This window comes from Vanellus vanellus (assembly GCF_965231255.1).
Source record: "Vanellus vanellus genome assembly, chromosome: 14".
NCBI lineage: Eukaryota > Metazoa > Chordata > Aves > Charadriiformes > Charadriidae > Vanellus > Vanellus vanellus.
This window is the reverse complement of record NC_138919.1, coordinates 14,210,418-14,237,782: the sequence shown is the minus strand read 5'-3', so window position 1 is coordinate 14,237,782 and position 27,365 is coordinate 14,210,418. Positions and strand designations below refer to the sequence as shown.

The following is a 27,365-nucleotide window of genomic DNA, read 5'->3' as shown; positions in this document are numbered from 1 at the left end:
GCTTTTAAACTTACCTGAGGTTTCAGAAATAACGTGGTTAATTTTTAGAAAGTTTACCTATTCTTTCAGTATGCAGATTCCTGCTGCAATGATAGCAAACTGAAGTTGTCAACTGCTAGAGGGAAGCTAATGGCTGCTAAGCAGGGAATTTCTAAAGCAGTTTCATCTCAGCTCTGCAAGCTAGCATTGTAATTTCTGTAATGAAAAATTCTAGGTAGGTTTTGCCTTGTTGGAAACTAAATCTATAAGTTGTTTCTTGGACTTTGTTTCTGGTTTGCTTTTCAAATTTTGCATTTGCATCAGCATGGATATTTTCTTGCTTTTGTCTTGTTCAGCAGTTCAGGTTTTTAATCTTCACTGTTTGATATTACTTGTGAGAAGAGCGAGTTGTTTTCAAAATCAGATGTCCCGAAGAAATGCAGTGAGAAAATTCATCAGTTAACTCAAGCTAAATTTCTCAAAAGTGCTTGTAGATTGCTTTCCATGTAGGAATAATTAAAGACGCAACTAACATGCTTTGTTTTCTTTCCTTACTCAGGTCATGATTTTCATTTTCTCGTGTCATTCTCTTGAAGAGAGGAAATGATTGTAGTGGAACGTGTTACAAATAAGCCACTGATACGGAGCCATCGCAGTTCAGAAACGTTCATAGAAGAGCTTATATAGCCCTTTTTTGTTTGTGTTCTGGAATCTGTCTTGTTAAAAAAGGGAAATAAAAATGACGACTTCGTCTATTAGACGGCAGATGAAGAACATTGTGAACAATTACTCAGAGGCCGAAATAAAAGTTCGGGAAGCGACCTCTAATGACCCTTGGGGTCCCTCCAGTTCATTAATGACTGAAATAGCAGATCTGACTTACAATGTTGTGGCCTTTTCTGAAATTATGAGCATGATCTGGAAACGACTGAATGACCATGGCAAGAACTGGCGACATGTATACAAGGCCCTTACTCTGTTAGATTACCTGATTAAAACTGGTTCTGAGAGAGTGGCTCAGCAGTGTAAAGAGAATATTTTTGCTATCCAGACGTTGAAAGATTTTCAGTATATTGATCGAGATGGTAAAGACCAGGGCATCAATGTGAGGGAGAAATCCAAGCAGCTGGTGTCTCTTCTGAAGGATGATGAGCGACTCAAGACAGAGAGGGCCCAAGCCCTGAAGACCAAAGAACGCATGGCTCAGGTGGCCACAGGAGTGGGTAGCAATCAGATCACCTTCGGCCGAGGCTCCAGTCAGCCCAACCTATCCACCAGCTACTCGGAGCAAGAATATGGAAAGTCTGGAGGATCCCCAGCATCTTACCATGGCTGTAAGTACAAACAAGTACACAAAAGAAGTTTCTTTTCATTTTCTTCTGCTTTTGGGAAATTGTTGTTTTCAGGTTTGCCATTAGATGTGAGACTAAGTGGTGCCTGTTAGGAGGATTAATATGCTGACTGCAAGGGGCTTTTTGCAATGGCTGAGTCTTTGTAGGTCTGCTCTGTGGCACTAATGCCTTCAAATGACTGGTTAAATGTTTGTTTTGTAGAGGATGTGTGTGTTGACATAAATCAATTTAAAAAGCAGTTGTTTACTGTCAATTCCCAAAGGTAGCATTGCCAAGTTGCGTCAAGTTGCTTTTGTGAACATGTTCCAGTGTTTGATGTGATAGGCCCTCAACCTCAGTAGGAAGATTGTTAAATGGATTTTCTAGTTTGTTTCCAGTTTTAAAAGGAGTGCTTGAAAATTTGTTGTGTTGAGGGTTTTTTGTTAAGTATAATTCAAGAAAAGATTAGAAATAAGGAGTATTTCCTGGATCATTTTGCTAGGTATTTTCTTGATGTTGCTGTTATTTTGTTTTAGGAAGAATATTAGTATTTGATTTCCTTTATTGCTTGCTCAGCAGTTCTTAGAGGAGTAACTCTTTGAATATGTCAATGTTTAAATATTTATACTATCGGCATTTGGTATGCAAGTGTCGGTACTAAATACTATATTCCATTCTTTAAAAAAATACAATGATGTGGGAAGAATGGATTCTTTATAACGCTGCTTGGGGGAACTCCCTGTCATGTTAGGAAGAGACCTGATTTGGCACTAAATCCTTCTTAATATAAGTAATGATCTGATGAAAGCTGCTTTGGCTGGAATGTCAGTGGTTGTGGTCTAATTCTGAAGGAAAATCTTTTCTTTAAATGAATGCTTATAGTGTGCGGAAGACTGAGCCAGTGTGGTGAATCGATTCAGAACCAGTTTTAAGAATCTTAAGTTTGTTATGTCCTGTGTCCCAAAGTGCTTCTCAAATTGTAAATATGTGAATGGTGTCAGTACCCCTGACAAGTACAGACATTTTCTGTGGAAGGCAGTAGGAGGTAGCGGTAAAAATCAAGCTAGGATGAAGAAAATCCCTGTCCATTTACAGCTACGGAGAAAAGCAGGAGATTTTTTTTTTTTTTTTTCCCAAAGGAGATATTTTAGGATGCAGGGTTCAAAAAAGTGCATGAATGTTTCCAGGTATGAGAATTTTTATCTTGTCTCTTAATTAGCAGTGGAATAACAACCACCCTAGTTTTTCCTGTAATAACCATACTTTAACATTGATTCAGTGTGACTTTTTAGAGAAGAACATGTATATCGTTATCACAACAATTTTTTTTTTTTCTTTTGAGGTCTGTAGACTTCTGACTACAACAAAAATTCTTAATTTAGGAGATAGCTTGAAATATTGTTTTTTTTTTAACTTATGCTGATGGACTGAAATAATAGTCACTAAGATATACTGAGCACACCTTTGGTTTGTTCCACAGGGTTATTTCTTCACCAACTTTTAACTTTAATGTAACTATTGTTTGTCATGTTAAATGCTACCAGAGGTGTCAAACTGTTCCTCACCGCGAGGACTGAGCAATGCAGGGTGTGTTTCTGAATTGTTCTTCCTTGGACATTTTAAGAATTTTGATGGGGGGCTAGATGTCAAGAAGCAAGCTTGGTTATTCTTTTGGTACAAAGTGTTGATTTACTGCATACTCTCATTTGTCTATGTATGACTTTGCTGTATATCTTTATTTGCAGGCTTGGTTTTGAGGTAATATTTTCTTAATCTTTTTTTGTCCTCCCCCATAAGCATGTACCTAAGGAGCTTTAGAAATCTCAGTTGTTTTTTTTTTCTTTAGGTTCTTCCCCTGTTGTAGACTCTACTGGACGTAATTATGTATCAGCAGCTATACAGATGGTTGTTAGTTTTTTATGATCTGTATCTTTCAAAGTTTTAATATGTTTCTTGTATGGTTTAATTGAATATAGCAAAGCAAACCAGCACCTTTCAAAACAACTGTGTTAAGTGCTTCTGATAATGGAAAACTTTCTCTAGAGCTTTGCCCTTTATCGTCGGAAATGAGGAAGGAGTTTCATCAAAATCCAGACATTTAATCTGTTACATAAATATAGCATTATTCTTGTGCATTCTAAATTTAATGGAAAAGATGCTTTTCATTATTTAAAGAGATTGTATCCATCATGTTTTCTTTTATTCTGTAATGATTCCCTCCTTTTGTTCTGAAAATATGTATTTGGTAAAATATGTAAAAGGAATTAAGTTATGCTTAGCTCCTGGGAAATACTCTCTTTATAACAGTTTTAAGATGCGGTTGCTGTACTGTATATTCTGGTAGAATTGTCTTTCATTCCTCTGAGCCTTTGAAGAGGAGATCAGAGGCATTTAGATTTGCAATCTATAGCATCGGATTTGCCTATTAAAAATATACATCCACCTTCTTTGCTAAATATTTAGCATGTCTTATTAACATTCAAATATAACTAAAATTTGGGGGAGTGTAACAGCCTTTTTACCAACATAGCTAAATGAAATATTTCATTTCTCAGTGCTTTAGTATTAGCAGATTTTATTTTTCCTTGTTTGATGCAATAGGCGGAGATTGCAGATTTTGAGAATTCTTATCTGAATGCATACCCCTTACTTGAAAAGATTGTTTGGCTATAAAATCTCCTCATTTTTAATACTTTCTTGCAGAATAAAAGAAGCCTGAGCTGGCTGAAAGGGCTTAATAGTTTCTCCAGGACAGATCACTAGGGGAACAAGTAATTTCCAGTGGATAATTTGTTGGGATTGTGCATGAGGGATCTCTTCACCCTTCTGTCAGTTACTGAAAGTGCAATATTGGATAAATCGGTGGACCCTTTTTTGTTCATTTTCTTCAGATTGTTGAGTTAGCTGCACTGTACAGCATTGACTGTAGACACTGCAGTGTTCAAACTCCTGCTCTTCTCTAGCTTCTTGGGCATATGTGTAGGCTCGTATCCAAGAGTGCATGTAAGAATTGGGTTTTGTATTTGATGTTGAGCCAGAAAGGCATTTCTTGTAGAGTTGCTGGTCTTTGCATCCCAAATTTATCCTTTATAAAAAATAAAAGCAGTATCGATAGCCTGTAGAGTGTGAGGGAAAACAAGATGGAAAAGGATCTCTTGAGTGATGTACCATGTCCCTCACTGCTGCAGGCAAGACACACTGGCAAATAAGGATGTTTTCCCCATTTCCTCGTAGATATTTTCATCTCATCTCTAACAACTGTTTAGAAACTGTGGAAAGTGAAGTATGATAGTTTTTAATAAAATCCTTTCCCCCAAAGCTTTGACTTAATGACTTTGAGATCTCTGTGCTGTAAAGCTTGTATAATTCTAGAGCATACATTATGGCATATGAATATTACTGACTGTTGATGCAAACATTTGTAAAAGCATTAGTGTGTTTTTGCTATGTAGCCTCTCAGTCTGTAAATGGAAGCCGACAGAGATACTGTAAAGCTAAAAGCAAAAATAAAGCTCCTCCCAACCTCCATCTTGTCAGCAGTTTCTGACATGCTGGGGATAATTGGCTGTCTTCCAGCTTTAACCCGGGGCAATTAATTCCATGACAAAATACATAAAAGCTTTTATTTATTTTGGAAAATGTGTAAATTGTAGAGAGTTGCATGAAATCTGACCTGAGGTTTTATTTCATGTTAAGGGAATGTTCTTGTGTGGTGCTGAAACTAAACCTATGGGGGAGAGGAAAGAATATAAGGTCGGCATTTGACATCTTTTGGACTAATAGTTTCCCACCCCTAATCTGGCTTTGTGTCTAAATATTGTATTTTTGCTAGACTTTAGTCACACAGTTTTGAAAACTTCAGCCTCTTGTTCCTAGCCCTGTTTCATCTGCAGCTGCCAATGACCACTTAAATAGGATTCTGGATTTATGGCTGCATGGGGAAAAGTAGGGTGTTCTTAATATAGACCTCTTAAGTCTGAACTGTGATGCTGTTTCAAGCCTGGGAGAGCATTTGTTAGTGTTACTGGTCTTGATAAAATCCTTCATCTAGCAACTGTCTTTTAAAAGTATTCTTTCAGCAGAGGCTTACCCAGGAGTATTACTCTGTTGCCACACTGGAGTTGTCTGTGTGGCAGACAGTTTAGGGTACCTGCAAAATGCTGTGGTTGAGCACCTTGGGTCTGCAGAAGCTCTCAGGAGACAGAACAGGAGTGTAGGAACTCAGCTTACCGTATTCTTCCTCATCCACCTTGGGGGCAGGTCAGTTGTGTTGTATTTAGCAGACGTATTCAGGATTGTCACAGCTGAGCTCAGAAGGCAAGCAGGGTAGTCTGCTGCAGCTCCTTATGGCTGGGGTGGTTACAGGAGTCGGAAAACTGATGTAAAAATCCTCTACCTGGCGGGAAGTGAGTGACACAGTCAATTCCTTGGCATTCCTACCCACGGCAGATACTGTGTTTTAATTAGTTTCAACTTTGAAGAATCCTAGGAAAATGCAGGTCTCCTCCCTGTACTGCCTTCATGTTTGAAAACCAAGTTTACTGAAGCCCTGCTTTTTAGAGATCCAATCCTATTATGCCTAAACCAGGACCTACCCATGTTATTTCAGGTTGTACACATGTCCTTTCCTTTGGCCATCTGCTGCCTTGGGTTTGGGTTGCACTTAGAAGTGTTGGCAGAGCAAGACTGGTGTATGTTTTAATGTCCTGATTTCATTTACACAAATGTGGCAGCATAGGGGACAACACAACGTGAACAGTGTGACCTGATTTTAGAGGAACACTTTGCCCAGAGTTAGACCGCTTGCCTGAGCAATCATATTCATTATACATACAGCCTATTTGATAAAAGACTGGTGAAAGATGGACTGAAAAGGGCTTTTATGGATCCTGTGAAATGTCACATCTGTTAACCTTACCTGAAAAGATTTTGGGAGCAATTTTCTGTAGCTGAAATGATGAGTTTTAATATTTCCAGTGTTTATTCACATTAAGTTGACTCATTATTTAAAAACAGTTTTGTGAAACATCAGCAAATTTGTGTTCACTCATCTATTTCAGCTTTGTCTTCCCTTTTGCTTGTAATAGATAATAATTCAGAGGAACTACTAATTTTGGTTTGACATTACTGGAAATTGGGAATGCTCTTTTTAAAAGTTGTCTTATAATCTGTTCTACATCTTTTCAGGTTGGAATACATCTCTTGCCTTCCATCTTAGTCAGGGAATTTACAGCATATCATCCAGCACTGAATCTGGATGAGCTGTGTGAATAATTTCTGTAGTTTGAAGTGTTGAAGGAATTCGGTAGACTCATTTTTTATCTGACAGGTGTCACTTGACAACTTGATTTAATCCTCTTGTCATACTTTTGTTTTTCTGGTGCTTTAAGTAAAGGTGGGAGATGCTGTTGGTATAATCAGGCTTCTGTAGTTTCAATAAATTATCTAACAACACTGAGCTGTGGGGAGCAGTCAACACGCTGGACAGAAGGGATGCTGTCCAGAGGAACCTGGACAGGCTTGAGAGGTGGGCCTGTGCAAACCTCGTGAAGTTCAACAAGGCCAAGTGCAAGGTTCTGCATGTGGGCCAGGGCAATCCCATGCACAAATACAGGCTGGGCAGGGAATGATTGAGAGCAGCCCTGAGAGGAGGACTTGGGAGTGTTGGTTGATGAGAAGCTCAACATGAGCTGGCAGTGTGCACTCGCAGCCCAGAAAGCCAATTGTGTCCTGGACTGCATCAAAAGAAGCTTGGCCAGCAGGGCAAGGGAGGGGATTCTGCCCCTCTACTCTGCTCTTGTGAGACCACACCTGGAATCTTGTGTCCAGCTCTGGAGCCTTCAACATAAGAAGGACACGGACCTACTGGAGAGGGTCTAGAGGAGGACCACAAAGATAATCAGAGGGCTGGAGCACCTCTGCTGTGAAGACAGGCTGAGAGAGTTGGAGTTGTTCAGCCTGGAGAAGAGAAGGCTCCAAGGAGACCTTATAGCAGCCTTCCAGTATCTGAAGGGCACCTACAAGAAAACTGGAGAGGGACTTTTTACAAGGGTGTGTAGTGATAGGACAAGGGGGAATGGCTTTAAACTGGAAAAGGGGAGATTTGGAATAGATATTAGGAAGAAATTTTTCACTCTGAGGGTGGTGAGGCACTGGAACAAATTGCCCAGTAAAGTTGTGGAGGTCCCATCCCTGGAGGTGTTCAAGGCCAGGCTGGATGGGGCTTTGAGCAGCCTGGCGTAGTGGGAGGTGTCCCTGCCCGTGGCAGGGGGGTTGGACCTTGATGATCTTTAAGGTCCCTTTCAACGTAAACCATTCTGTGATTCTACTTATGTCTATTAGGGTGAGTGTAGGGATCACCTGAGAGGGGAAAAAAATGTTCCTTAACCAAAACAAGCCATAAGGATTTGTTCAGTGTAAAGTAAATTTCAACAGTGCTCTGTCTGCTTCAGTGCAAGTAGGAATCATGCATGATCAGCTACACCTTGTTGCATTAATAGGTGCTATGAATTTTCGTGTTGTATTTGAAAGATCTCTTTAATTCCCAATGGAAAGGTAGATTACACAATTCCTTCTAGATTAAGCAGTTTGCGTATACCCTTTCATAATTCGAGAGGTTAGATTGGCTTTTTGAAAGTAAACCACCTTTATTTGAATAGTCTTTCATTTGAAGACTAACAAATGGGATCGCTGCTCAGTTCCCAAGTGAATTGCTATCAGTTTCTAAGTTCTTACCTTCCCATTATTCTAATTTTTCAAGTCAGCCTTGATTTTGTCTACTTTTGTAGGCGTACTGATTGAATGAGGAAGCAGCTTTTCTTTCTGAACAAATGTGACTAAGAACTGAATGCTGTTCTTAAGAATGCCACCTGCAAATTACAAAGCTGGGGCTTATTTTCCATGGTGCTTTGTGCCATCACTTGGTCTAGAGTGACATTTTAAAAACAACCAACAAACCAAAAAAACCCCAAACCAAAAAACCAAAGTATACACTTCTGAATGAAAATACCCGGTCTGATTTTTATCATTAATGCAGGGAATCACTGGCTTCTAGCTGTGTACTGTATATATGCTTTAACTCACTAACTTAACCAAACCTATAGATGTCTGCATACAGAGTGTTCTTAATATAGCCAAAACATAGTAAATTACCAAAAAGTATGCATGAAAGACGTCATAAGCCTGTTCTAGAGACAGATGGTGGAGCGGAATCCTGTTTTAGTGATTAACTAAGGTTGGAAATTATTTCCTTGCACTGCAGCCGGTGTCTTGTTGAGAAGACAGCCCGGTGGCATGTCTCCCTGCAGCAGCAGATACCCACGCAGTTGCTTCTGAGCAGCCATGGGGGGCCAGGATCTCCAAATTCTCAAAGCAGCAACAAAGCAGGGCTTAGCAGGTCAGAATTGATCTATTGAGTCCCATCTTACATAAACATCTGAGTTAACTGTCATGTGCTGTGGGATAAGAGATTCTTTGTGTGGCAGCAATACTGTTACTAAGGCAATAACCTTTATGCTAGATCCTTGCAACTAAAACGTTAATGCAGGATGAGGCCAGTATAGAAGGGGAGTTGTAATACTGCAGGAATTTAGGAGTGAAGTTGCTGGATAAAACATGTCAGATCATTACCAAGTACAGTGGGCTTGACTTTTCTTTCCTTAATCCTTTTTCAGAAAATATGCTGGCAACTATTTAATATAGATGGTTTTATAACCACTGCAGAAGTTTAAATGTAAAATAGCAGCACTTTTATCAATGTTTTTTTTGTGTGAGACCCAAGGTGGAATTTCAAATTGACAATTTTTTTCCTTTTTTTTTTTTTTTTTTTTTTGCAAAAGGAGCTCTTAAGTGCCATTTAGAGTTAATAAAACCAAGTAGAATGAATTGCCGAGAAGCCTAAAAGTGAAAAGAAATAAGCTATATCTGTGAGACCCCTTATTATCTGTGTTCAGATCCTGGAGCTGCTGAATGCTGGTCTCTGTTGGGAGCTGTGAGGTAATGTAGCGCTCTGCCAAAGCAAGCCTGCCATTCCCGTGCATGGCTGGGAGGCGAGGAGCCACCATGGGAGGGTGAGAGAGATGCTTGGAGCAGGATGAAATCCCTGCTTCTTGCAACGCTTTAGTGCAAAAATGCTGCGTGCTTTTAAAAGCTGACACTGGTGAGCACTTTCAGTAAGTAGCCCTTTATGTGGAAACAGGAGGGGAAACCAACAGTGTTAACCTGTTTCGTGCTGTTTTCAAATCATTCTACTATCAGCTTCTTAGTTGTTATGGAATGTAGTGGTATCAACAGAGATGGAAAAACTCCCTTGCAAAAAGTGCAGGAAATCACATTCTTTCCCACAATTGCAGTTAAAGAAACAGAAGACCAGAAGGTACCAGAAGGTACCGGAAGGTGATCATAGTTCCAGTTGCCATCTGTTCTCAGGTGACTATGTTGCTGTCCCATGTGTATGCTTATCCAGCTCTTTCTTTGAAGCTGGTTAGGACTCTTTCCTTCTACAGTTTCTGCTGGAAAGCTGCTTCTTTCTATTTGTATCTCAAATTTATTCACGGTCAACTTATACCATTAGTTCTTGCCCCTTTATCTTAAATAGCTTTTCTCACTCCACAGTATTTGCAAGCCTGGTGTATTTAGTGACCATGAGCTGGTTGATCTTTTTGTAAAGATAAACACATAAAATATTCTCTATGCTCAGAAGGGAAGCATTTCCTCATCCATGCTGTTTTGAAATAATGTCTTGGATTTGAATGACTAGAATTGCATTTGGTATGTTAGATGAATTATGACTAGGACTACTGCATCAAAGCATTAATGTTTATAGTAGCTGTATTAGGTTAGTGGCTGGGAGTTAGGTGTTTTAGTACTAAAGAAAGTTCTCTACATCTCTGTCACTTGCAGTTGATCCCCTCAATTAGTAAAGATGGTCATCAAAGAAATTTCTTTCTTTCTCCGTATCATCCCATTTCTGTTGTTCCCTTCTCAGTCATGTTTGGTTTTTTTAATATTCCTGTTTCTCCCTCTTGTTTGACAATTTTTCTCAGCATTATCTTTGCATTTTCCCATAACCTGCATTTCTTATTACATAATTTTTCTTAAGGTCGGTCTTAAAGCCAGTTCGTGAGAAACTGTTAGTAAACTTCTTTGGTGGTAGGCAGTATGACATAATCTCTTCAGATGGTTCTTTACCTATTTCAGTTCTTAAACTACCCTCTGTTTAACAGTAACATCCTATTTGGCATCATAAAATGCTTTGCTCTGGCCACATAGATTAACTTTATTGCTTTTCCTTTTGACTGACAAATCGGAGAAGGATCTCAGTTTTTCTGTTATGAGCTACCTTTTGGTAACCTCATGTTGAGTTTTATCCTGTTTTCTTTTTAATCCACTTTATTCTCATATTTAAGAATATTCAAACTATAAACATTTTAAGGCTGTTCTACATGATGTCAGGCATCCTGTTATCTGATGTCCTGTTTATTTCTACTTTAAGTCTGTAATAGTCCATATAATATATTGGAGACCCTGTCTGGCTGTTGGAGAAAAAGTACTCGTGAAGCAGGCTACATTTCAAGATTTTCTATGAGAAAGAGTTTGAAAAAGCAATAGAATTGAGGTATGAGTAACATCTTTGTGAAGTAAGGAGCTTGTTTGGTTGGCTTGAAAGCTTCATGATCGGCACAACGTGGAAGGAATCATTCTGGGTGATAAATTAATTTGTGCCTTTAGAAACGGACTGGGGTGGGATGGCACATTGGGTGTATGGTGGAAAGGAAAGGTCATTCCTTGTTTATGGAGAGTCACCTTCCCTCTGGCCTGCCAGATGAGACAGAAGGTTGCACTTTTTGTTTTATAGCATCATTTTGGCCTAAAAGTTAGGGGGAGACAGGACTGGGTAATACTTGGAGGATTGAAGTAGGGACTGAAAAAATGTTCTGTGTTTGGTTTTGTGGTGTGTTTTTTATTTTTTTTTTTTTTTTTTGTTAATTATGGTTTGGCAATCTAATTTTTCCATGCCTAGCTGACCTATTAAGAATAAACATGTTTTCTTTGAGTTTGACATCATTGTTTAAAAATATGGTTCCTCTTTATTAAATGTCAATGTATATTTTGCCAAACTGATTATCATTCCAACCATTAAATACAAACTTCCTTGCCAAAGTAAGGTAAAATTTCTGTATAAATGATTTGGATGCTAGAGAATTCTGATATAGAGAGGAGACAAAAATTTTTTAATTACTGTGTAGTGATAAACCTATTAGAGTTGTTCCATTTGGATGGGAATATCTGCATGCTACTGTAGTGAAAACATCAGTAAAAGAATATTTGAGTATTGAGAAATTGTGTATTTTAGCTGTCAAGCTTAACTGTTACTCTAGGAGTGAGGGAGATTACCAGGTGCTACTTAGCTAGTAGAGTTCTTCATCCAAAGAAAGACAAACTAACAACAAAAAACCAAATCACCCTCAACATATATACCAAACTTTTTGTTTAAAACAAAGAATAATACAGTATTTTTGTAAGATTTTGTAAATTTTGAGTATGAATAGCTGTCTTGTTGGTCTCTGAGCCTGCCTGGCAGTTGCGAGTAGTTCTTTATTTGTCCCATTAAGGCTGTATTATTTTATAGAAAAGTGGGTGGTATCCAATTTTACCCTGGTATTGGCGAACTCCCAGCAAATTCTTACTGACATTGGAAAATGTAAGAAATATCAACAAATGGTTTCTTGAACAATTAATTCTGTAGTTTTTTAAGTTGGTGTCCTACCTCCCGAAGCTCTGATACCTTGTCTCAGTGTATCTAGGATTCGTTGGTGATACTTCTTGATATTACAACCCCCCTAACACAAAAAGCCTTTGTTTTCCAGGAGAGTTTGTCCTTTAAAGCATTTGAACTGTCTTGCAGAGTTCTCCCTGCTTAATTGTTCTGGCTTGTTAACCTCAGCCTCGGTACAAGCTTTATCGCTGGCAGTTGGGGGAGCTGATGGTGGTCAGCAAGTCGGTGGCCCCTGGCACCCGAGGGTCCTGTCGCTGGGCTGGGGACCTCTGAGAATGGCTGTGTGAAAGTGGGGTGATCTGGTCAGAGCAATAATCAAACCTGCTATATCTTCTTGGTGTGTTAAATTCACTGGGTTTTGTCTCCCAACAGCTACGTCCCCTCGAGTTTCCTCGGAGCTCGAGCAGGCCCGGCCTCAGACAAGTGGAGAAGAGGAGCTTCAACTGCAGCTCGCGCTGGCAATGAGCCGGGAAGTGGCGGAGCAGGTCAGTTCTCGTGTAGGTTTTCCAAAGTCTCTATGCTTTGATAGTTGAGACTGCAATCCTGGTTTTTTTCAATGGCAGCTTGGCTTTGCTCCAGGTGGAATAGGGGGAGGAAAAGGCCGTTTTGGAAGATGTTCTTTCATTTTTTAATATTTTTTTTTAAAAAAAATCTCTTTTTAAAGTAACTGTAGCCTCCGAGCTGTTGAGACTAGTGGAAGACAACAATCGCTTTGCAAGAAGACTTTGTGTGGGAGGATGTTAATCATCACATTTCTGAAGATGTTTTCAGTTAGGAAGAACCAAAAACATGACTAGTGCTGGAAACCTTCGTTAATGGGGCCAGCGTAAGAAATGTCAGTGTATTCTGATTACAGTGAAATTTTGAATCATCTGCTTATTTGGTGAGGTTGCCTGGAACAGAAGGGTGACCTGACACAAAATAGTAGAATTTGTTAAGAAACTGGTTTACAATAACTTAGCTCCTAATCACATGGCTTATGTTACTGTGGTAATTCTCAGGAGGGTTGTTCTGAATTTGGAGTAAATACTGTAATTATGGATAAAGTTTACTGCATATTAATATATAACAAAGTTCTTGAATCTCAGCTATAACTGAAAATTCAAGCCAGCCAGCTGAGTGTCTAATATTTTAAAGACTTCCGGTGACAATTTTAGTTTACTGCTGTATGTTAGGCATTAGTATCTCTGTGCTCGGAAAGGGAAACTATCACCCAGTAAACTTTCTCATTATTGAGCAATAAAGTTAAAGAAAATAAAAATTAGAATCTATCAGTTGAAAAAGCTTAAAAAATTGCAAGGGAACTACCAGCTGGGGAATTAGTCAACTTCTGAAAGATGTGATGCAAGCAAAGATATTTAATGTACCACAAACATGGTAGTTTACAGATGTTAAAAACTTACAAATTAAGCATGGAGTTGGCTAGATTAATTCACTTAGCGTTCTTTGTAACAGTTATATCAGGTGTGGAGGGAAGCTGACAAAAGCCAGGAAAATGAAAGCTTAAATCACTACATCCTTCTGTGGTGATTTGAATGCTCAAAAATGTTACAGTAATTTAGAGATGGGATATTGACTTTAAGTTCTGTGATGCATCTAGCGTTGCAAGTGAATTTTTGGAAAGAATGTTTCATTTATGCCTTTCCCATTAGCAGAAAAACAACACGAGGCTAAATTTCAGTCAGCAAAATGGATGTTATGATCACGCTGTTACACTGGTGTTAAAGGGTCAGGGTGCTCCTGACCTCTCTTTGAGGCAAGAATCGCAAGAAATTTTTTTACCCCTCTTGTGTTACATGCAAGTTACAGCAAATAATCCTGGCAATCCCACTGCACGTGCCTGTGGTGCGCGTCACTCCTAGGGTGGCAGGGAGGTACTGCCCAGGCCTTCCCTGGCAGTGTCCTGCCAACGGGGCTAGACACCTGGAGGGAGCAAGCAGCACAGTCTAGGCTAATGGTCTATATCAACAGTGTTGATTTCCTTTGCAGGAGGAGCGCCTCAGACGCGGAGATGATCTGAGATTACAGATGGCTCTGGAGGAGAGTCGCAGAGACACAATTAAAATTCCCAAAAAGAAGGAGGTAGTGCCTTCGACTAAGAAATTCCCGGTTATGTTGCCAAAAGCTGAAATACAGTAACACAAAATAGCTTAATACTGAGCTCTTTTATGCTTTTGGGATTGCTTTGTTGTATAGCTTAAAGCTTCTTCCATGTGGGTTAAATTTCAAACTACTAGTCAATGCAGGTGTGTAAAAGGAAAAAAAAAATAATAATTGCTTCTTCACTCTCATGGGTTTGTACTTCAGATTGGTAATGCTCTTGATTAAAGCTCAGATTATTCCTGCCCTCAGCATACCACTTTGTTGGACCTAATGGATGCCCTGCCCTCCTCGGCACCGGCCCCACAGAAAACGGAGCCTTGGGGACCTCCTGCTGTCGCAAACCAAACTGATCCCTGGGGAGGATCCACAGTTGCAGCTACTGCCTCTGACCCGTGGCAATCATTTGGTAAGAAGAAACTGCCAGAGGAATGCTTATTTAAAAGTTTTTTGCTTTTTAATGTTGAGCTTTTCAAAGTTTCCCAGTGTACAATGTCATGCTTGATAATGACAGTGTATTAGTCCATTTTGATTGTTTCCTATACTCTAGAAGTAATATTCCCCTAACTCATTTCCAAGCAGAAACAAATGGAAGTTGCACTCTGGTCCTGCTTTTTAAGCAGCTGGGTTTTTGCGTGTGCATTTTAAATCTTAAGAAAGAGGAGAAGAGTGAAGCTTCTGTTATCTTTGTACAGCAAAACCAACTTGTCTCAGGCAAGGGGATGGTCATTCTTTGACTGCTAGTTGTGTCCGGTGTCATGGGTTTTCACTCTTGCCAGTATTTAATATAGTACTCACGTAGGGTGCTATGGTTAGGAAGGCCATAGATCTGAATTACCATGTCTTTAATTGCTCCTAGTGAAATGTGATGTGTTATACCATCAGAACAAAAATTAAATTGTTTAAAATGAGATTTTTATACTTAAAAAAAATTGAGGTTAGCATTTGAAATATTCACCATGTTTCATAAGCTTCTGATGCTAAATTGATGGAATCTGTTTCTGAAGTGAAAGATCCAGTGCTTTACATCTTAAAGAGCAGTTAAGTCCACTTTTTCGCTTGTTTGCTGCTGTGTGTGTGTTTTGCTGCCTGTGTAGTGTGCTCTTTTCTAGGTTAGCCAAAGTCTGTCCAAGGAGTTACTCCTTTGCATAAGAAAGTTGATGGTTCCTCAAGTACTTGTTAAAGTTGCTATGTCTGTGGAATCGGAGCCGGATCCGTGTCTTTGGATTTTTTTTCTTTTTTGAGGGGACAGGAGTTCTGTGCAAATCGAAGCTTTTTCCTGAGGCCTAGTTCTGTCAGTTTTGTTTCAGGCTGGTGATTCTACGACCTCTGCTATGAAGTGCTTCAAAGTAATTTGCATTAGCATTCAGCACACCACCCTTGAGATTCCTGATGAAAATGTTGAAGTTTAATAATGAAATGCATTTTTTTTTTTCCCCCCTCATGGTGGCATTAAAGGCACCTGCATAGCTGCTGGGCCAGCTGCAGTTCAATGTTCTAAGTATAGTCTGTTTCTTTTTGGTGATAAGCTGCAAGCATGAAATCAGAAGTCGTCCAAGTTGTGGGCCCTAAGGCTGTTCAATGGATTTTTCTGTGGTTAAAAAATAAACAAAGTCCACCTTCAAATCTCGTGCTTGATATATCATCTTCTGACAAGATGTTCCTTGCATCAGTGGCATCTGTAGCGTTTCCTCCCAGTGTCTTCCAACTTCAATGCCATAGAACACTCCCTTGTTCCAGCTTGCTGGTTACTTGGCTCCCAAGGATAGTCTTGAAGATGTAAGATATAGGAATTTAACTGCTAATAAGAGTGACTCATTAAATTGTATTTCTTAAATCTTGCATGTGCTTTGGCATTTCTGTAGCGATAATGGAAGCTACGGGAAGGTATCTTCCCAAGTGCTGTAATTTTGTGTGCTCTCTTTATGAAAGAAAACATTTTTTTGAAAGCTTCTGTTTATGGGAAGTGCTGTCATTAGCATTTCTTGTGTGGCATTGCTCGTAACTCAGCGCTAAGGGCAGATAAAGGAAATGTAAGTACCAGTGTGGGAATAGTTAGACTTACGTGGAGAATTTTAGCATTTTCGGGTCTGAAGCTGCAGCAAGACTGTGCTGCCTGTTGGTGAAACAAAGACCAACATTGCAAATTGGAATTTGTGCCACTGTGTGTGGCACTGAATTGGTTTTCAAGAATATTGTGATGCCAAAGGGGTTTGTACATAGTTTTGAAAAATAGAACAATAATTCAGTTGTAACTTGAAACCCACATGATGGTTAAAGAGAATAGCTATGTACCGCATGGATAATTCTGTCCTACTCTTGGATTATACAGTTGTTTAGTAATTAAACCGTGACTGGTTGAGAAGTTTCATTGGGAAGAGGAAATGTGTTTGTATCTGTTATCTGACATGAAGGTAATTGATCACCATAGAGTTGTACAGGATGTGCATTTAAAGTACTGGGTTCCCATTCCTGCGCTTTGGCCAGGGACAGGCAGCAGGGTTGGACGACAGAGGAACAAAGCGAGAGCGATACCTTCTAACACAGACCTGGCCCATGCAAATCTGAAATGTGATTTGTGCTAGTGGTCCTGGGGTTTCATAAATCAAAATAGTTCTATTTAATGGTAGAAGGAAGAAGAGGTCACCTAAGCTGAAAAGCAATAAATTAGTTGGTTTAAGAGGATGAAGAAAAAACTGGCAGGAAATTATCTGTAGTGAGGGAAGTTTCTTTCTCTTTCCTTCTCCCTTTACTGTCTTGTCATTTTACACTAGGAAGCCCTAACCTTGTGCACAACCTGTTGATGTACAAGCAGTTTGGTAATCTGAATTTGTAGGAGTGAAGAGTTGTCAACATCTTCCAATAAAAAAGGGAATCTGAACATACAGGCATCTGGCTTAAAAAAAATACAGGAAGAGCTATCAGCGCACAGCTTAGATCTGTGTCAGGAGGAGTGCTTACAAATGGGAATAAAATAAGCACAACTAGCTCAGGGAAGCTGATTATATTTTTAGAAAACAACAGTATGATAAAAAGAGTTGGGAAACTGTTCCCTTTGAATCTTACAGACTTGTTTTCTTTGTCCAAGTCTTAATGTTCTATATTTTGTACCTTTTATATATAGGCTTCTTAGAAACCTTCTTTCCCATGAGTTCATAAATATACCCTGTGAGTTAGGTCACCTGCAGTCAGATATTGTCTGTTGTCGTGGCAATGTCTGTAATAAAAGCAAGTTTATTTTCTTGTTGGAACTGCAGATTTTTTATTCAGTTTCAAGTGGGAGATTTGGTTTACTCATCTGTGTTGCACAGAATTTACTTGTGCTTGTTGTTCAGTATGTATGACACAGATGCTGAGACTTACCAGTATTCCCAATGTTGAACTGCTTCACCTTTTTGTTTATTATTACTTGGCAGTAATGGCTCATAAGAGAGATTAATCTCCAAGGAAAGCTTTCCAAAGTGGAACTGTACTGACTTGTGTTCCTGCTGGCTCTTTTTGCAGGTGCCAAACCAGCCGCTTCCGTTGACCCTTGGGCAGCACCAGCAGGATCCACAGCTCAGTCTCTGTCCAAAAATGTTGACCCTTGGGCTCCTGCTCAGCCATCCTCTACTGCAGCAAAATCTTCTGTGGATCCTTGGGGACCAGCACCTGCAAACAAACCTCTGTCTACTTCTGGTGAGAAATGGTCTCATCCCACATCCATGTTGTTTGAGTAACGAAGGTGAAATCTGAACGATATTCTTGCATTACTTGGTTAAAAGAAGCTATGTGCTGAACAATTTGCAGTACTGGTCTGTAAAGTAAATAGGAGTTGTAATAGCTAGCAGCGAAAAGAACTTCAAATGTAATTATTCTGACTTGGAGCTCTGAATTTCTGTTGCTGCTTTGTGCTGTGTCCCTTCTACATTATTGTACTGGTATGTGTGCATGCATCCTGAGCACTTAAAACTTCTGCTGCTCTTGGATTTTTAAATGGATTTTATCTTTAATTAGACAAGGACTTAATTTCTGGAAATGAGTGATACTATAATTTTACCTTTCATCATGATAAGTAGCTATGCAGATGGATGTGTCTGCAGAGGCAGATTGACAGGCTGAGCAGCTCCGTGCTCTGAGGAGACTTTTAAAGGTGCAAATGAAGGTTTTTTACTTCAGACTGAGGGTGTGAAAGCTATCCCTAAGCCCTTGTGTAGCAGGATGCAGAAGGTGCTGATGTAATTGTCTATTCATGCTCTGTAACTAATGCAACCTTGATGAATCTTAATACCTGGTATTTTCATGTTGGCACCGTGGCTAAATGCATCCTAAATGCATTTTCTGCTAGTCATTCATCTCAGAACATAATAAACAAAGGAGTCTGAGTACTGGAAAAAGTTGTCTAATCAGCTTTCCACTGGGCAAAGGGCAGTAACTGGATCATTATGAGAATGATTCTTTAACTATGGTGGGTCTTTGTTCTTGATAAAAGTATTGTTGTTATACACAATCTTCACTCTTTCACTTGGGGATTTGTCTTTTTGTGCTCTTAATGGAGCTAAGTCCATACCTTCATTTGCTGGAAATGTGTTGAAAGTTAAAACTAAATTAGAAAACCATTTCAACTAATACCAAAAAAAGGGCAAACTTTAAAGCTTTTCAGCAGTGTGATTGTTGTTCATTGAGGTGTGGTTTTTCTTCCTCCATTTTGAGGTAAGGGTGTGTCCACATTTTGAAAATGTGTTTTCATTTGTTGCAAACTACGGGCAAGTTCTGGTGCTTTAGCTAACAGGGCCTTACCATCTCTACATGGCATAGATAACCTTTTCTATAACATTCCTGCTCCTTTTAACTTCAGAAGCGTAAGTCAAATCATCACTTAAGTTATAGCAATGATACGTTTGTCTTTGGAACTGTCTTCAGAAGTGTGTTTTACTTGAGGGCTGATTAACACACTTTATAGTTTAGGCTGTAAATTTGTTGCTGTTCTCTTCTTCCGCAGCAATGTATGCCTGCCTATACATCTACCTCATGCAGACACTCAATAAAACCCAGCATGCTAAGGTGTGCCTTACATTGTGATTTAAAGGCACATTGTCCTGAATTAGTTGGCCAGTCCTGTAAGAAAGGACAGTTTTCTGACATTACCCTGGTCCTAGGTAAGAGTAGGAACACTCAAGCTGATCTGAACTGCTGTCCTGGAATCTGGTAGAGTGGCTTCCTGGTAACATGAATGGGTTAGAAGTTGCTTTCAATAGGATCAGGTGTGTCATGCAACCAAAGATCTGTTAATGACAGGGCTGTCTTGTTGTTTTGAACAGGAAGTACATCTTTTGACCTCTTCAGTAATTTGAATGGTACAGTTAAAGATGATTTTTCTGAATTTGACACACTTCGAACTTCCAAAAAGCCAGGTATGAATCAAATTCTTAGCATGTGGCAGTTTGGGTTATATTCTCAGCATCAAATGTCTCTATTCTTAAATTTTATTTGATAAAAAAGTAATAAATTTGACTTTCATGAAGGAAGAGATTAAAGCTGGTGATAATGCAGCAGTAGAAGCTTGTTGTTAACATTTTGGCCTGTGCATGAACTTATGGGGAATGGGCCTTTTACATTGTAAGCTGTAGAATTTCATTCTGTAACCTTTCATTGCATTGACCCAGAAATTTGTTTGACTTCTAAATTAACAGTATCCAATGTGTTTGGAGTATGGCTCATGCTCAGAGTTAAACAGAACAATGTTGACTGAACTTCTCAAATGTATAAATTCCAGTGTGTAACATAGTAGGAAGATGAGAAAATACACTTGAACAGAATGCTTTAATTTATTTTTTTATTTGGTCATTAGTCACTAAGATAAAAACTGCCAGACCTTAATGTATAAGTGCTTTCATACTATGTACTTTCTGTATAGTTCTGCCTGAAAGAAAGGTGACTAATTCAAAGCTGGGCTAGGCTTCTTCAACACGAAAGAGAAAACCTGGGTGGAATCTAGCTAGGAAGGGTGCAGCAGTGGTGTAGCGCAAAGGCAGAAGCCAAGGTTTTTGAATATGTTTTCCTTGGAGACTCTAGTCCCATCTGTTGCAGCATAGCTGTGAGAATATTCATCAGGGCAAATCAGGTAGCGCCTTTAGTAGAGCACTGCAACTCTAACTGTAGCTTCTTCGTACTCTTCTAAAGAACATTTATCTGCTTGCATGCTATAAGAGTGTAACATGTACTGAGACACTTAAATCTGACTAATACAAACATTAGATTTTAAAACATTTCTGTTGTCGGAGATTTCAGGTTTTTCTTTGCTTGACTATATAGACTGCTGAGCTAAGTTTTGTTTTTTCTCTCTGTGTTTCAGCTGAATCAGGTTCCACTTTGCCATCTCAGCATAGCGGTACCACAAGTCCTGATCTCTTTGATTCCCAGCACTCAAGCATGACATCAGGCAAACAAAGTGCAGCTCGGAAAACCCCTGAGTCCTTTTTGGGCCCCAATGCTGCTTTAGTGAACCTGGATTCACTGGTGTCTAAGCCACCGCAACCTGTTACTTCACTGAATCCATTCTTGGCACCAGGTCTGTTTCTGCACGTTCCTTCAGTTTTCTATTTTAGCTTTCCCTTCCTATAGGAAAAGTGAATAACTCAGTCCTATTTGATTTAATATAAGTTGGTTTGGGCTTGTTTTTCTTGTTTACTTCAGCCAAGGGATCGTGACTGAGAGAAGGAGGGTGAGGCATCATGGTTTCAAGGCGTACTGCCGGACCCTGAAAGCACAGAGTTTCTACTCTTGCAGCCAGTTTGCTGGCTGAGCTTTGTTCAAGCAGTTTTCTTCCACTTTTGCACTTGCTCTCTCAAAATGATCTGTGTTAGGAGGTGGCTTCGGGTTATTAAAAATGGCTGAGCTAAAGCTGATTGACTGTCAGAACAGGTAAGATGTGAACATGTGCCACCAGAGAATCACTCGGGAGGGTAATAGGTAGTAGGTTCTCGTGGAAGCAGGTAGGAATCGCCCTTTTGCTTGTGCTACAGCAAGCACAGTAGCATCTCTGACTGCAGCTGGAGGTTCCAGATAGCAAACTGTGTGGTATAACGTAGTGGGTTGCTTGTTAGGCTGTCTTTAGGCTAGCACGATGAACTAATGTTGATCGAAACATACTCTCAGCATGTTTTGAAAAAAATACTGTTGTAATTCTCCTGTAAATTGGCCCCTGTTAGAAGCGAGCATTTGCTTATAGCAGACTTACATGGTGACACTCAACACATGGAAGATATACGTATTTTTTAAAAACTGTTCATATGCACTGAAACTTTTCTGTGACGCTAGTATGGTGAAATACTTTAAAATCCTATTCCTGTGTTTATTTTCTTCACTCTTCCAATGGAAAAAAAAAATGACAGTTTATTAAACTGCTTGGGTGGGAAAAAAACAGTAATTCTGAACAGCCTTGGCAGTGTTTAGCAAAAGGAAGTCTGTGTATCTGCCATTACCGGTTACTACGAAAAGTTTATAAGGGGTCACTGGGCCATCTAAATAACGCTACACATATACGGTAAAAGGAATTTGTAGTGTTGGCAGCAGTCCAGAGAACCTCAAATGCTGGGAAAGTTATTCTCTGCTTTTTCTAGCACCGCTGTAATTCGGAAACAACTTGTTTACCTTATGAATTCTTGTCAAAACTCAGTGCCAGAAACATGTACAGCTTCTAAATGGAGTTCACTGAATGAGATCTTCAAGCAAACACACAAATCTGTGGAAACCAGATTGCAGTAAAGGAGTACAGAGAGCCTGTGGTTCTCTTGAGTAATGCAAATTTTAAGTAGCATTTAAAAAAAATAATTAGTGATCTGGATGTCATGGTTAGGCATGTTCTGGGTAACCAAATATAGAACCTGTCTCTCCAGCGACTACTGTCAGAAATGGAAACTGTTGATCAGCAAAGGGGTGTTTTTGTGGCATTGATAGGTTCAAGGAGAGGGACTGTACTTGTGCACCAGTGCAGACCCAGTTTGCTGAATGACATCCACACAGGTTTCTCTGCAGGGTGTTTTGGGGTTGGGAGCATGTGGGGGGATGTACCGAAGGTGTGTTCTTTGCCAGAAAAGATGATCTTCAAAACTTTGCATTTATGGAGGTGCGATCTCTTTCCCTCTTCCCCCTTCTCTCAAAACTAGGTGCCGCTACAGCACCAACTCCAATCAACCCCTTCCAAGTGAATCAGCCTCAGCCACTCACTCTAAATCAGATGAGAGCGAGTCCTGTGATGGGAACCAGCCCTTCTTTCAGTGCTGTGCCACCGATAAGCATGGAGCCAATACCTCTGTCTTCCATGGCCCCAGTGCCTGTGGGAATGGCACCAATACCAGCTATGGGCACTGTGGCATCTATAACAAGGATGGGCCAGGGGCTGAACGTGAGCATTGCAGGATCAATGACCCAACCTCTTCACAGTACAGGAATCCCGCCGTCAGCATCCCAGTCTACAAATACAACTAACCCTTTTCTCCTATAAAGACCCAATTAAAGGAACTTTTCTTATCATAGTGTTTCCAGGCTGAAGTCTTTACAGCAAAATGAACATGGCCTGTGTGGACTGAACGGTGTGTAAGAGACTTGGAAGTAGATTTGCAGTTTACAGTTATGATCTTTGAAGAGTTGTCTCTACTTACCAGTTAATCTAAATCTAGTCTTTGCTACAGATGGTACCTTACTTTGGCTTGTTGAGCATTATGTGAAATGTTCAGACTTTTCACCAAAGTTAGATTCTGCCCATTTTGTTACTTTGTTAATCATTTCAATACACTTTCTAGGGAGAACCTGCCATTTTAAACTCCGTTGGCTATTTTGTAGATGTCAGATGATGTGCTGGATCCTGAAATTACTATTTACCTGCATCTGTCACTTCCTACGCCCATATGATAGACCTGAGATTCAGAGTGCTAGTGAATGTTTTGCACATAACTATACACAGTTCTAGACTGTTGGTTCACCCATAGTCCTTACTCTTAGAAGAGAACGATTCGGAGGGCCCAGGTGGCTGGTTTTTATGCATTAAACATTGCAACACAAAATCGCACTGCTTTCCTATCAGAGGTTTGACTGAAAAAGCAAGCTTGTCTCAAAAGGAAAAAAAAACAGACAAAAAAACCCAAGAACATTCTCAAGTTGTCGAGTATAACGTGTGCTGTTGTATGCAGTGTTGAATTTGTACACTACTCTAAGGACTCCTGAGGAACTCTCTGTGAGTGGCATGCTGCACTCGTGCTGAGTGAGTGTCCTGCTCTGTGCTTGTCCAGTACCAGCTTCGTTTGGAAGTTATCATGTGTATTTTGTTTTTATTTGACTTACAATGTGAGTTGAAAGAAAAAAGAAATACAGTGGGACAACTTTTGAATTCAGTTTCACCGGGGCAAGCTTTAAAACTAATTCAGGCTTAACCTTGCTATATGCAGTTACTCTTGTATACTTTTGCACATATTTTGTTTAGTACAGTTTCATATTTGAGTTTGCAGAGTTACCTAATAGTCCTTTTTTTGCTAATTTTTATAATGTGGTTCTTATTTAACTGTCTGGTTTTGATAGATTTATCAAGTCTGGCTGAAAAATTAAGATATTGGCAAATGTCATTTCTATGGTTTTAATGCCCTCTTATTTATGGTTTTAGCTCTTTGTTTCTGTAAAGAGAGTTTAAAAGGGAAGATTAACACTAAAATATTTACTTTTAAATGAAGTATTCATAATGCAAATCAAAACAAATTCTCGTGACTAATTATTTTTAGATGAATTGAATTTGAGCATAACATGATTTAAGACTACATTAAAAAGAAAAAACACTAACGTCGCCTTTCCCTTGATTTGTTCCTGTTTTCCGATTACCAAAATGGACAGACGTTTAGCCTTTATGAAGATCGGAAGAGAGCCTGTTTTTTCTTGTAATACTTCTTGAGATGTTAAAAATTCTAATGTTCAAACATGACTCATTAATTTTATTGACTAATTTTTCTTAATGGAAGGTGCACTCCATATTAATAACCGGTTCCATTTCCAACTATTAATTGTAAGCTGAACCATACATTTTAACTTGCATGTCTGGACTCATTGGCACTAAACCACGCTCAGGTTTCAGCCAGTGTTTCTGGTGGAAACCTGGCCTTCTCAAAGATGGCAACAGCTCTGCTTTTGCAAGCAACGCAAATGTCTGCAGAGCATATGGAAAGGGATGTCCCAGTGCTTGCTACTGCCTCGAGGGCGTCTCTGTGAATGAACTGATGCATCTTGGTGGCCTTTCCCTAATTAGGAGGGGGAAAAAAGCAACGCAGAACAAAGAAGCTGAAAGAAACGGCCAGAGTTGGGTGTTCTGGTGTAATGATGCTGTGTGGGACTGGGCCAGTCCACGGTTGTGTGCCAGTCCAGGGTTGTGTGCCGCAGGAAGGAGGGGCTGGCTAACGTGGAAGGGACTGGGTTATATCCTTTGGTGAGTAGGGGAGGCTGAAAGACTATCAAATCTAGGGTACAATCACAGATTTTAGCTGTGTAGGTCAGTGTAGTTCTATTAGTATACGGAATGCTAAATGTGTGGATGTTTCTATGCAGATTGTTCTGTCCTCTTGAATACTGTTGAATTTGCAAGTAGGATTCAGAATATTCATCTGCTCTTGTTTTTATATAGGAGGAAAGAGAATTACTGTCCACACCCAGTATGTCTTTAAAAAACAAAACAAAAAAAACATTCATGTTGCCTTTCGGAGTAAGGAAGAATACTTTACTTTTTTGTTGTTGTTGAAGTTATTGAAAAGTGTAGACCAGGAAGGGTGTGATTCTTGCAGATGCGGGGGGGGAAGTGCTTTCCAGTTGATCTGTGGCAAGATTTATCCGTCATTATTTTTCCAAGTTAATTTTATAAACAGTGGGATTAAGGTCGCTTGATGGTTTTTCCCTTAGTCTGTCACCTGAATGCGTTTGCAACAGTTAGATGGGGCATTGTCTATTCAGCCAAAAAGTTCTAACCGCATCCTCTGGTTAAACACTAGGTAACTGGTTTTGGAGGCAAGGTGGGGTTGATAGTAAGTATTTATAATGATTAAGTCATCTACAGTTCAGAGTCATGATCTGTCACCATGAGTTGATCAAAATGTGCTGTTGGTGTGGTAGGGAGCCCTAGCTTAATGAAACTGCTGAATGGCAAATTGTTGCTTTTACCAAACCACTTCTGCAAGAGCTGTATTACTTTTATGTTATATATATATAGAGAGAGAGAGACATATATCGCACAATAAACCATGACGAGGCAAACTGAAGAGCTCTCAGCCCAGACTGTGGTGCTGTAAAGCATTAGGCTAAGGACTAACCGTGCTGAGTTTCGCAGCCTGACATGGGTGGTTGTGGCAGGAGCCGAGTTCAAGAGGATAAGGAGCTGGTTTGGTAAATCTGCTTGGTTCCTGGGCTGGAGATGTGCCCATCCCTCGAGTGCCCTGCGGGTGTGGGGTGCTGGAGCAGTGACACAGAACGGTGGTTACTGTCCTAGCCAGGTGAAGCTTCAGTTGTGTCCGGAATGGTAGTAAATCTCTTTTTGCGATAATTTAACTGCTTTCCAGAATAATTCTTCCTCCCTCTTCGCCCTCCCACTTCTTTTTGCATGGAGGACGTGTGCGTATCCGATCACATCTGCTCTGGTGTATTTCTCCAAATGCATTTCCGTCTTCCCCTTCTTTTCTCACTTGCAAATATTAAAAGTGCTTTTGATTTTTAAAATGTTAGTATCCCAAAATAGCCTTACTGGTCAAATTGACCAAAGATAAAGTGTTAAATATTTTGTAAAAAAAAAAATAATAAAAAAATCTTGGCATAATTTTAAACCCAAAATAAGCTCAGTTATTTATTCAGTTTTATACTATATAGAAACTAAACTACATTGAGGGGACAGGGAAGGAAAACCATGGTGGGTTGTGGTGTTTACAGTCTTTTTGAAGTCCCGTAGCTAAGACAACTATTGTTATCCATCTTCCCTTTTGCTGTTACAGTTTCTAATGTGTACTGTATGTATTAATATTGCACAAATTGTGGAGAAATATATGGTTTATTTTTCACAGCAGAATCTCACAAGACTCGCTTCCTTTACAAGTGTTACAATTTAAATATATACCAAACTGTTTTCATAATACTGGGAGCCGGCTGCTTTTTATGAATTTGTGCTGACTATTGACATTATTTACTGTATAAATAATTTATCATTTGTACTATTGTATCATAATGTCTGTATCTTTGTGTCATTTTTCCCGAGCGATGTCACAAATGTGATATTTAATAATGCCATCAGAACAGTGGAAAGACAAGGGGTTTGTAGGTGACTGGTCAGAATTAAAATTGTATTGCTTATATTCCAGCCGTGTTGCTTTTTCAAGACTCTGCGTAGTGTTTATAATCCCACTCAGAAAACTGTCGCTGCCATGCTTGATTTAGTTTTCGAGAAAGTTGATGGACTGGTTGAGGTGATTTAAGGTTTGTGCTAAGAGTCCTAGGTGCTAGGAGAAATCTCAGCGTTATTGAGAGTAATGCTTCTTGTACATTGTCAATGTGATTTCTTCGATGCATTCATCACTTTTCTGGGGCAGGCCTGCTCTTACTGTGAGAAAAGAGGGTTTCGTATAGATCACTTAAATCAGAATCAGTTGAGACCTTACTAACTCAATAAAAATGAAGACTTGTTGTGTTGCAGGTGACTGAATTGCTTCTTTAAACCACATTACCCTTTAAATAGCACTTCTGGCGGGAAGATCGAGTACTGTCTCGGTGGAGGCTTCCGTATTTATGTCAAGACAGAAGTCTGGGGAAAGCTTGACTTTTAAAGCCGTCGCTCATGGAATAAGAGTTGGGGAACTGTGACAAAACTGACTTGGGAGTCCTCGCCTCTCATTTTTGCCCTTCCCGCAGCCTTGGCTCTGTCCCGTTGATGAAGTGGCCTTGCAGATGGGGTAGCAGTGAGCCTGCCTCCAGCTGGGAAGTGATTTCAGCTTCTAATTCTGGATGGTTTAAATTGAAGGGTACTTCATTAGCAGGCTATTTCAAGAGCCACCTCTCCAGAGCCCTTCCAGGTTTCCTGTAGTTATGGTTTGCTGCCAATCAGACTGATCACTAATCAAATACTTAATTTCTTAATGCTGAAACCACGGTGCTGCTAGAGACCTGACTATTGGAAAGGTGGCCGT

At 39.7% G+C, this 27,365-nt stretch overlaps 1 protein-coding gene across 1 annotated transcript; it reads left to right on the top strand.

Moving 5' to 3' along the window:
- Positions 1–551: 551 nt before the first annotated feature.
- Positions 552–26,537, top strand: EPN2 (epsin 2). The gene is made up of 8 exons (XM_082490380.1): positions 552–1,313; positions 12,460–12,572; positions 14,077–14,169; positions 14,440–14,596; positions 17,692–17,865; positions 19,488–19,580; positions 20,522–20,737; positions 22,335–26,537. The coding sequence occupies exons 1-8, from the start codon at positions 719–721 to the stop codon at positions 22,670–22,672; spliced, it is 1,779 nt and encodes a 592-aa protein (XP_082346506.1). The 5' UTR covers positions 552–718; the 3' UTR covers positions 22,673–26,537.
- The last annotated feature ends 828 nt before the right edge of the window (positions 26,538–27,365 follow it).

Coding starts and splice junctions, on each gene's coding strand:
- EPN2 (XM_082490380.1), top strand. CDS start 719: ATGACGACTTCGTCTATTAGACGGCAGATGAAGAACATTGTGAACAAT. Junction 12,573..14,076: donor GCCGGGAAGTGGCGGAGCAG/GTCAGTTCTCGT, acceptor TTTCCTTTGCAG/GAGGAGCGCCTCAGACGCGG. Junction 14,170..14,439: donor AAATTCCCAAAAAGAAGGAG/GTAGTGCCTTCG, acceptor TCCTGCCCTCAG/CATACCACTTTGTTGGACCT.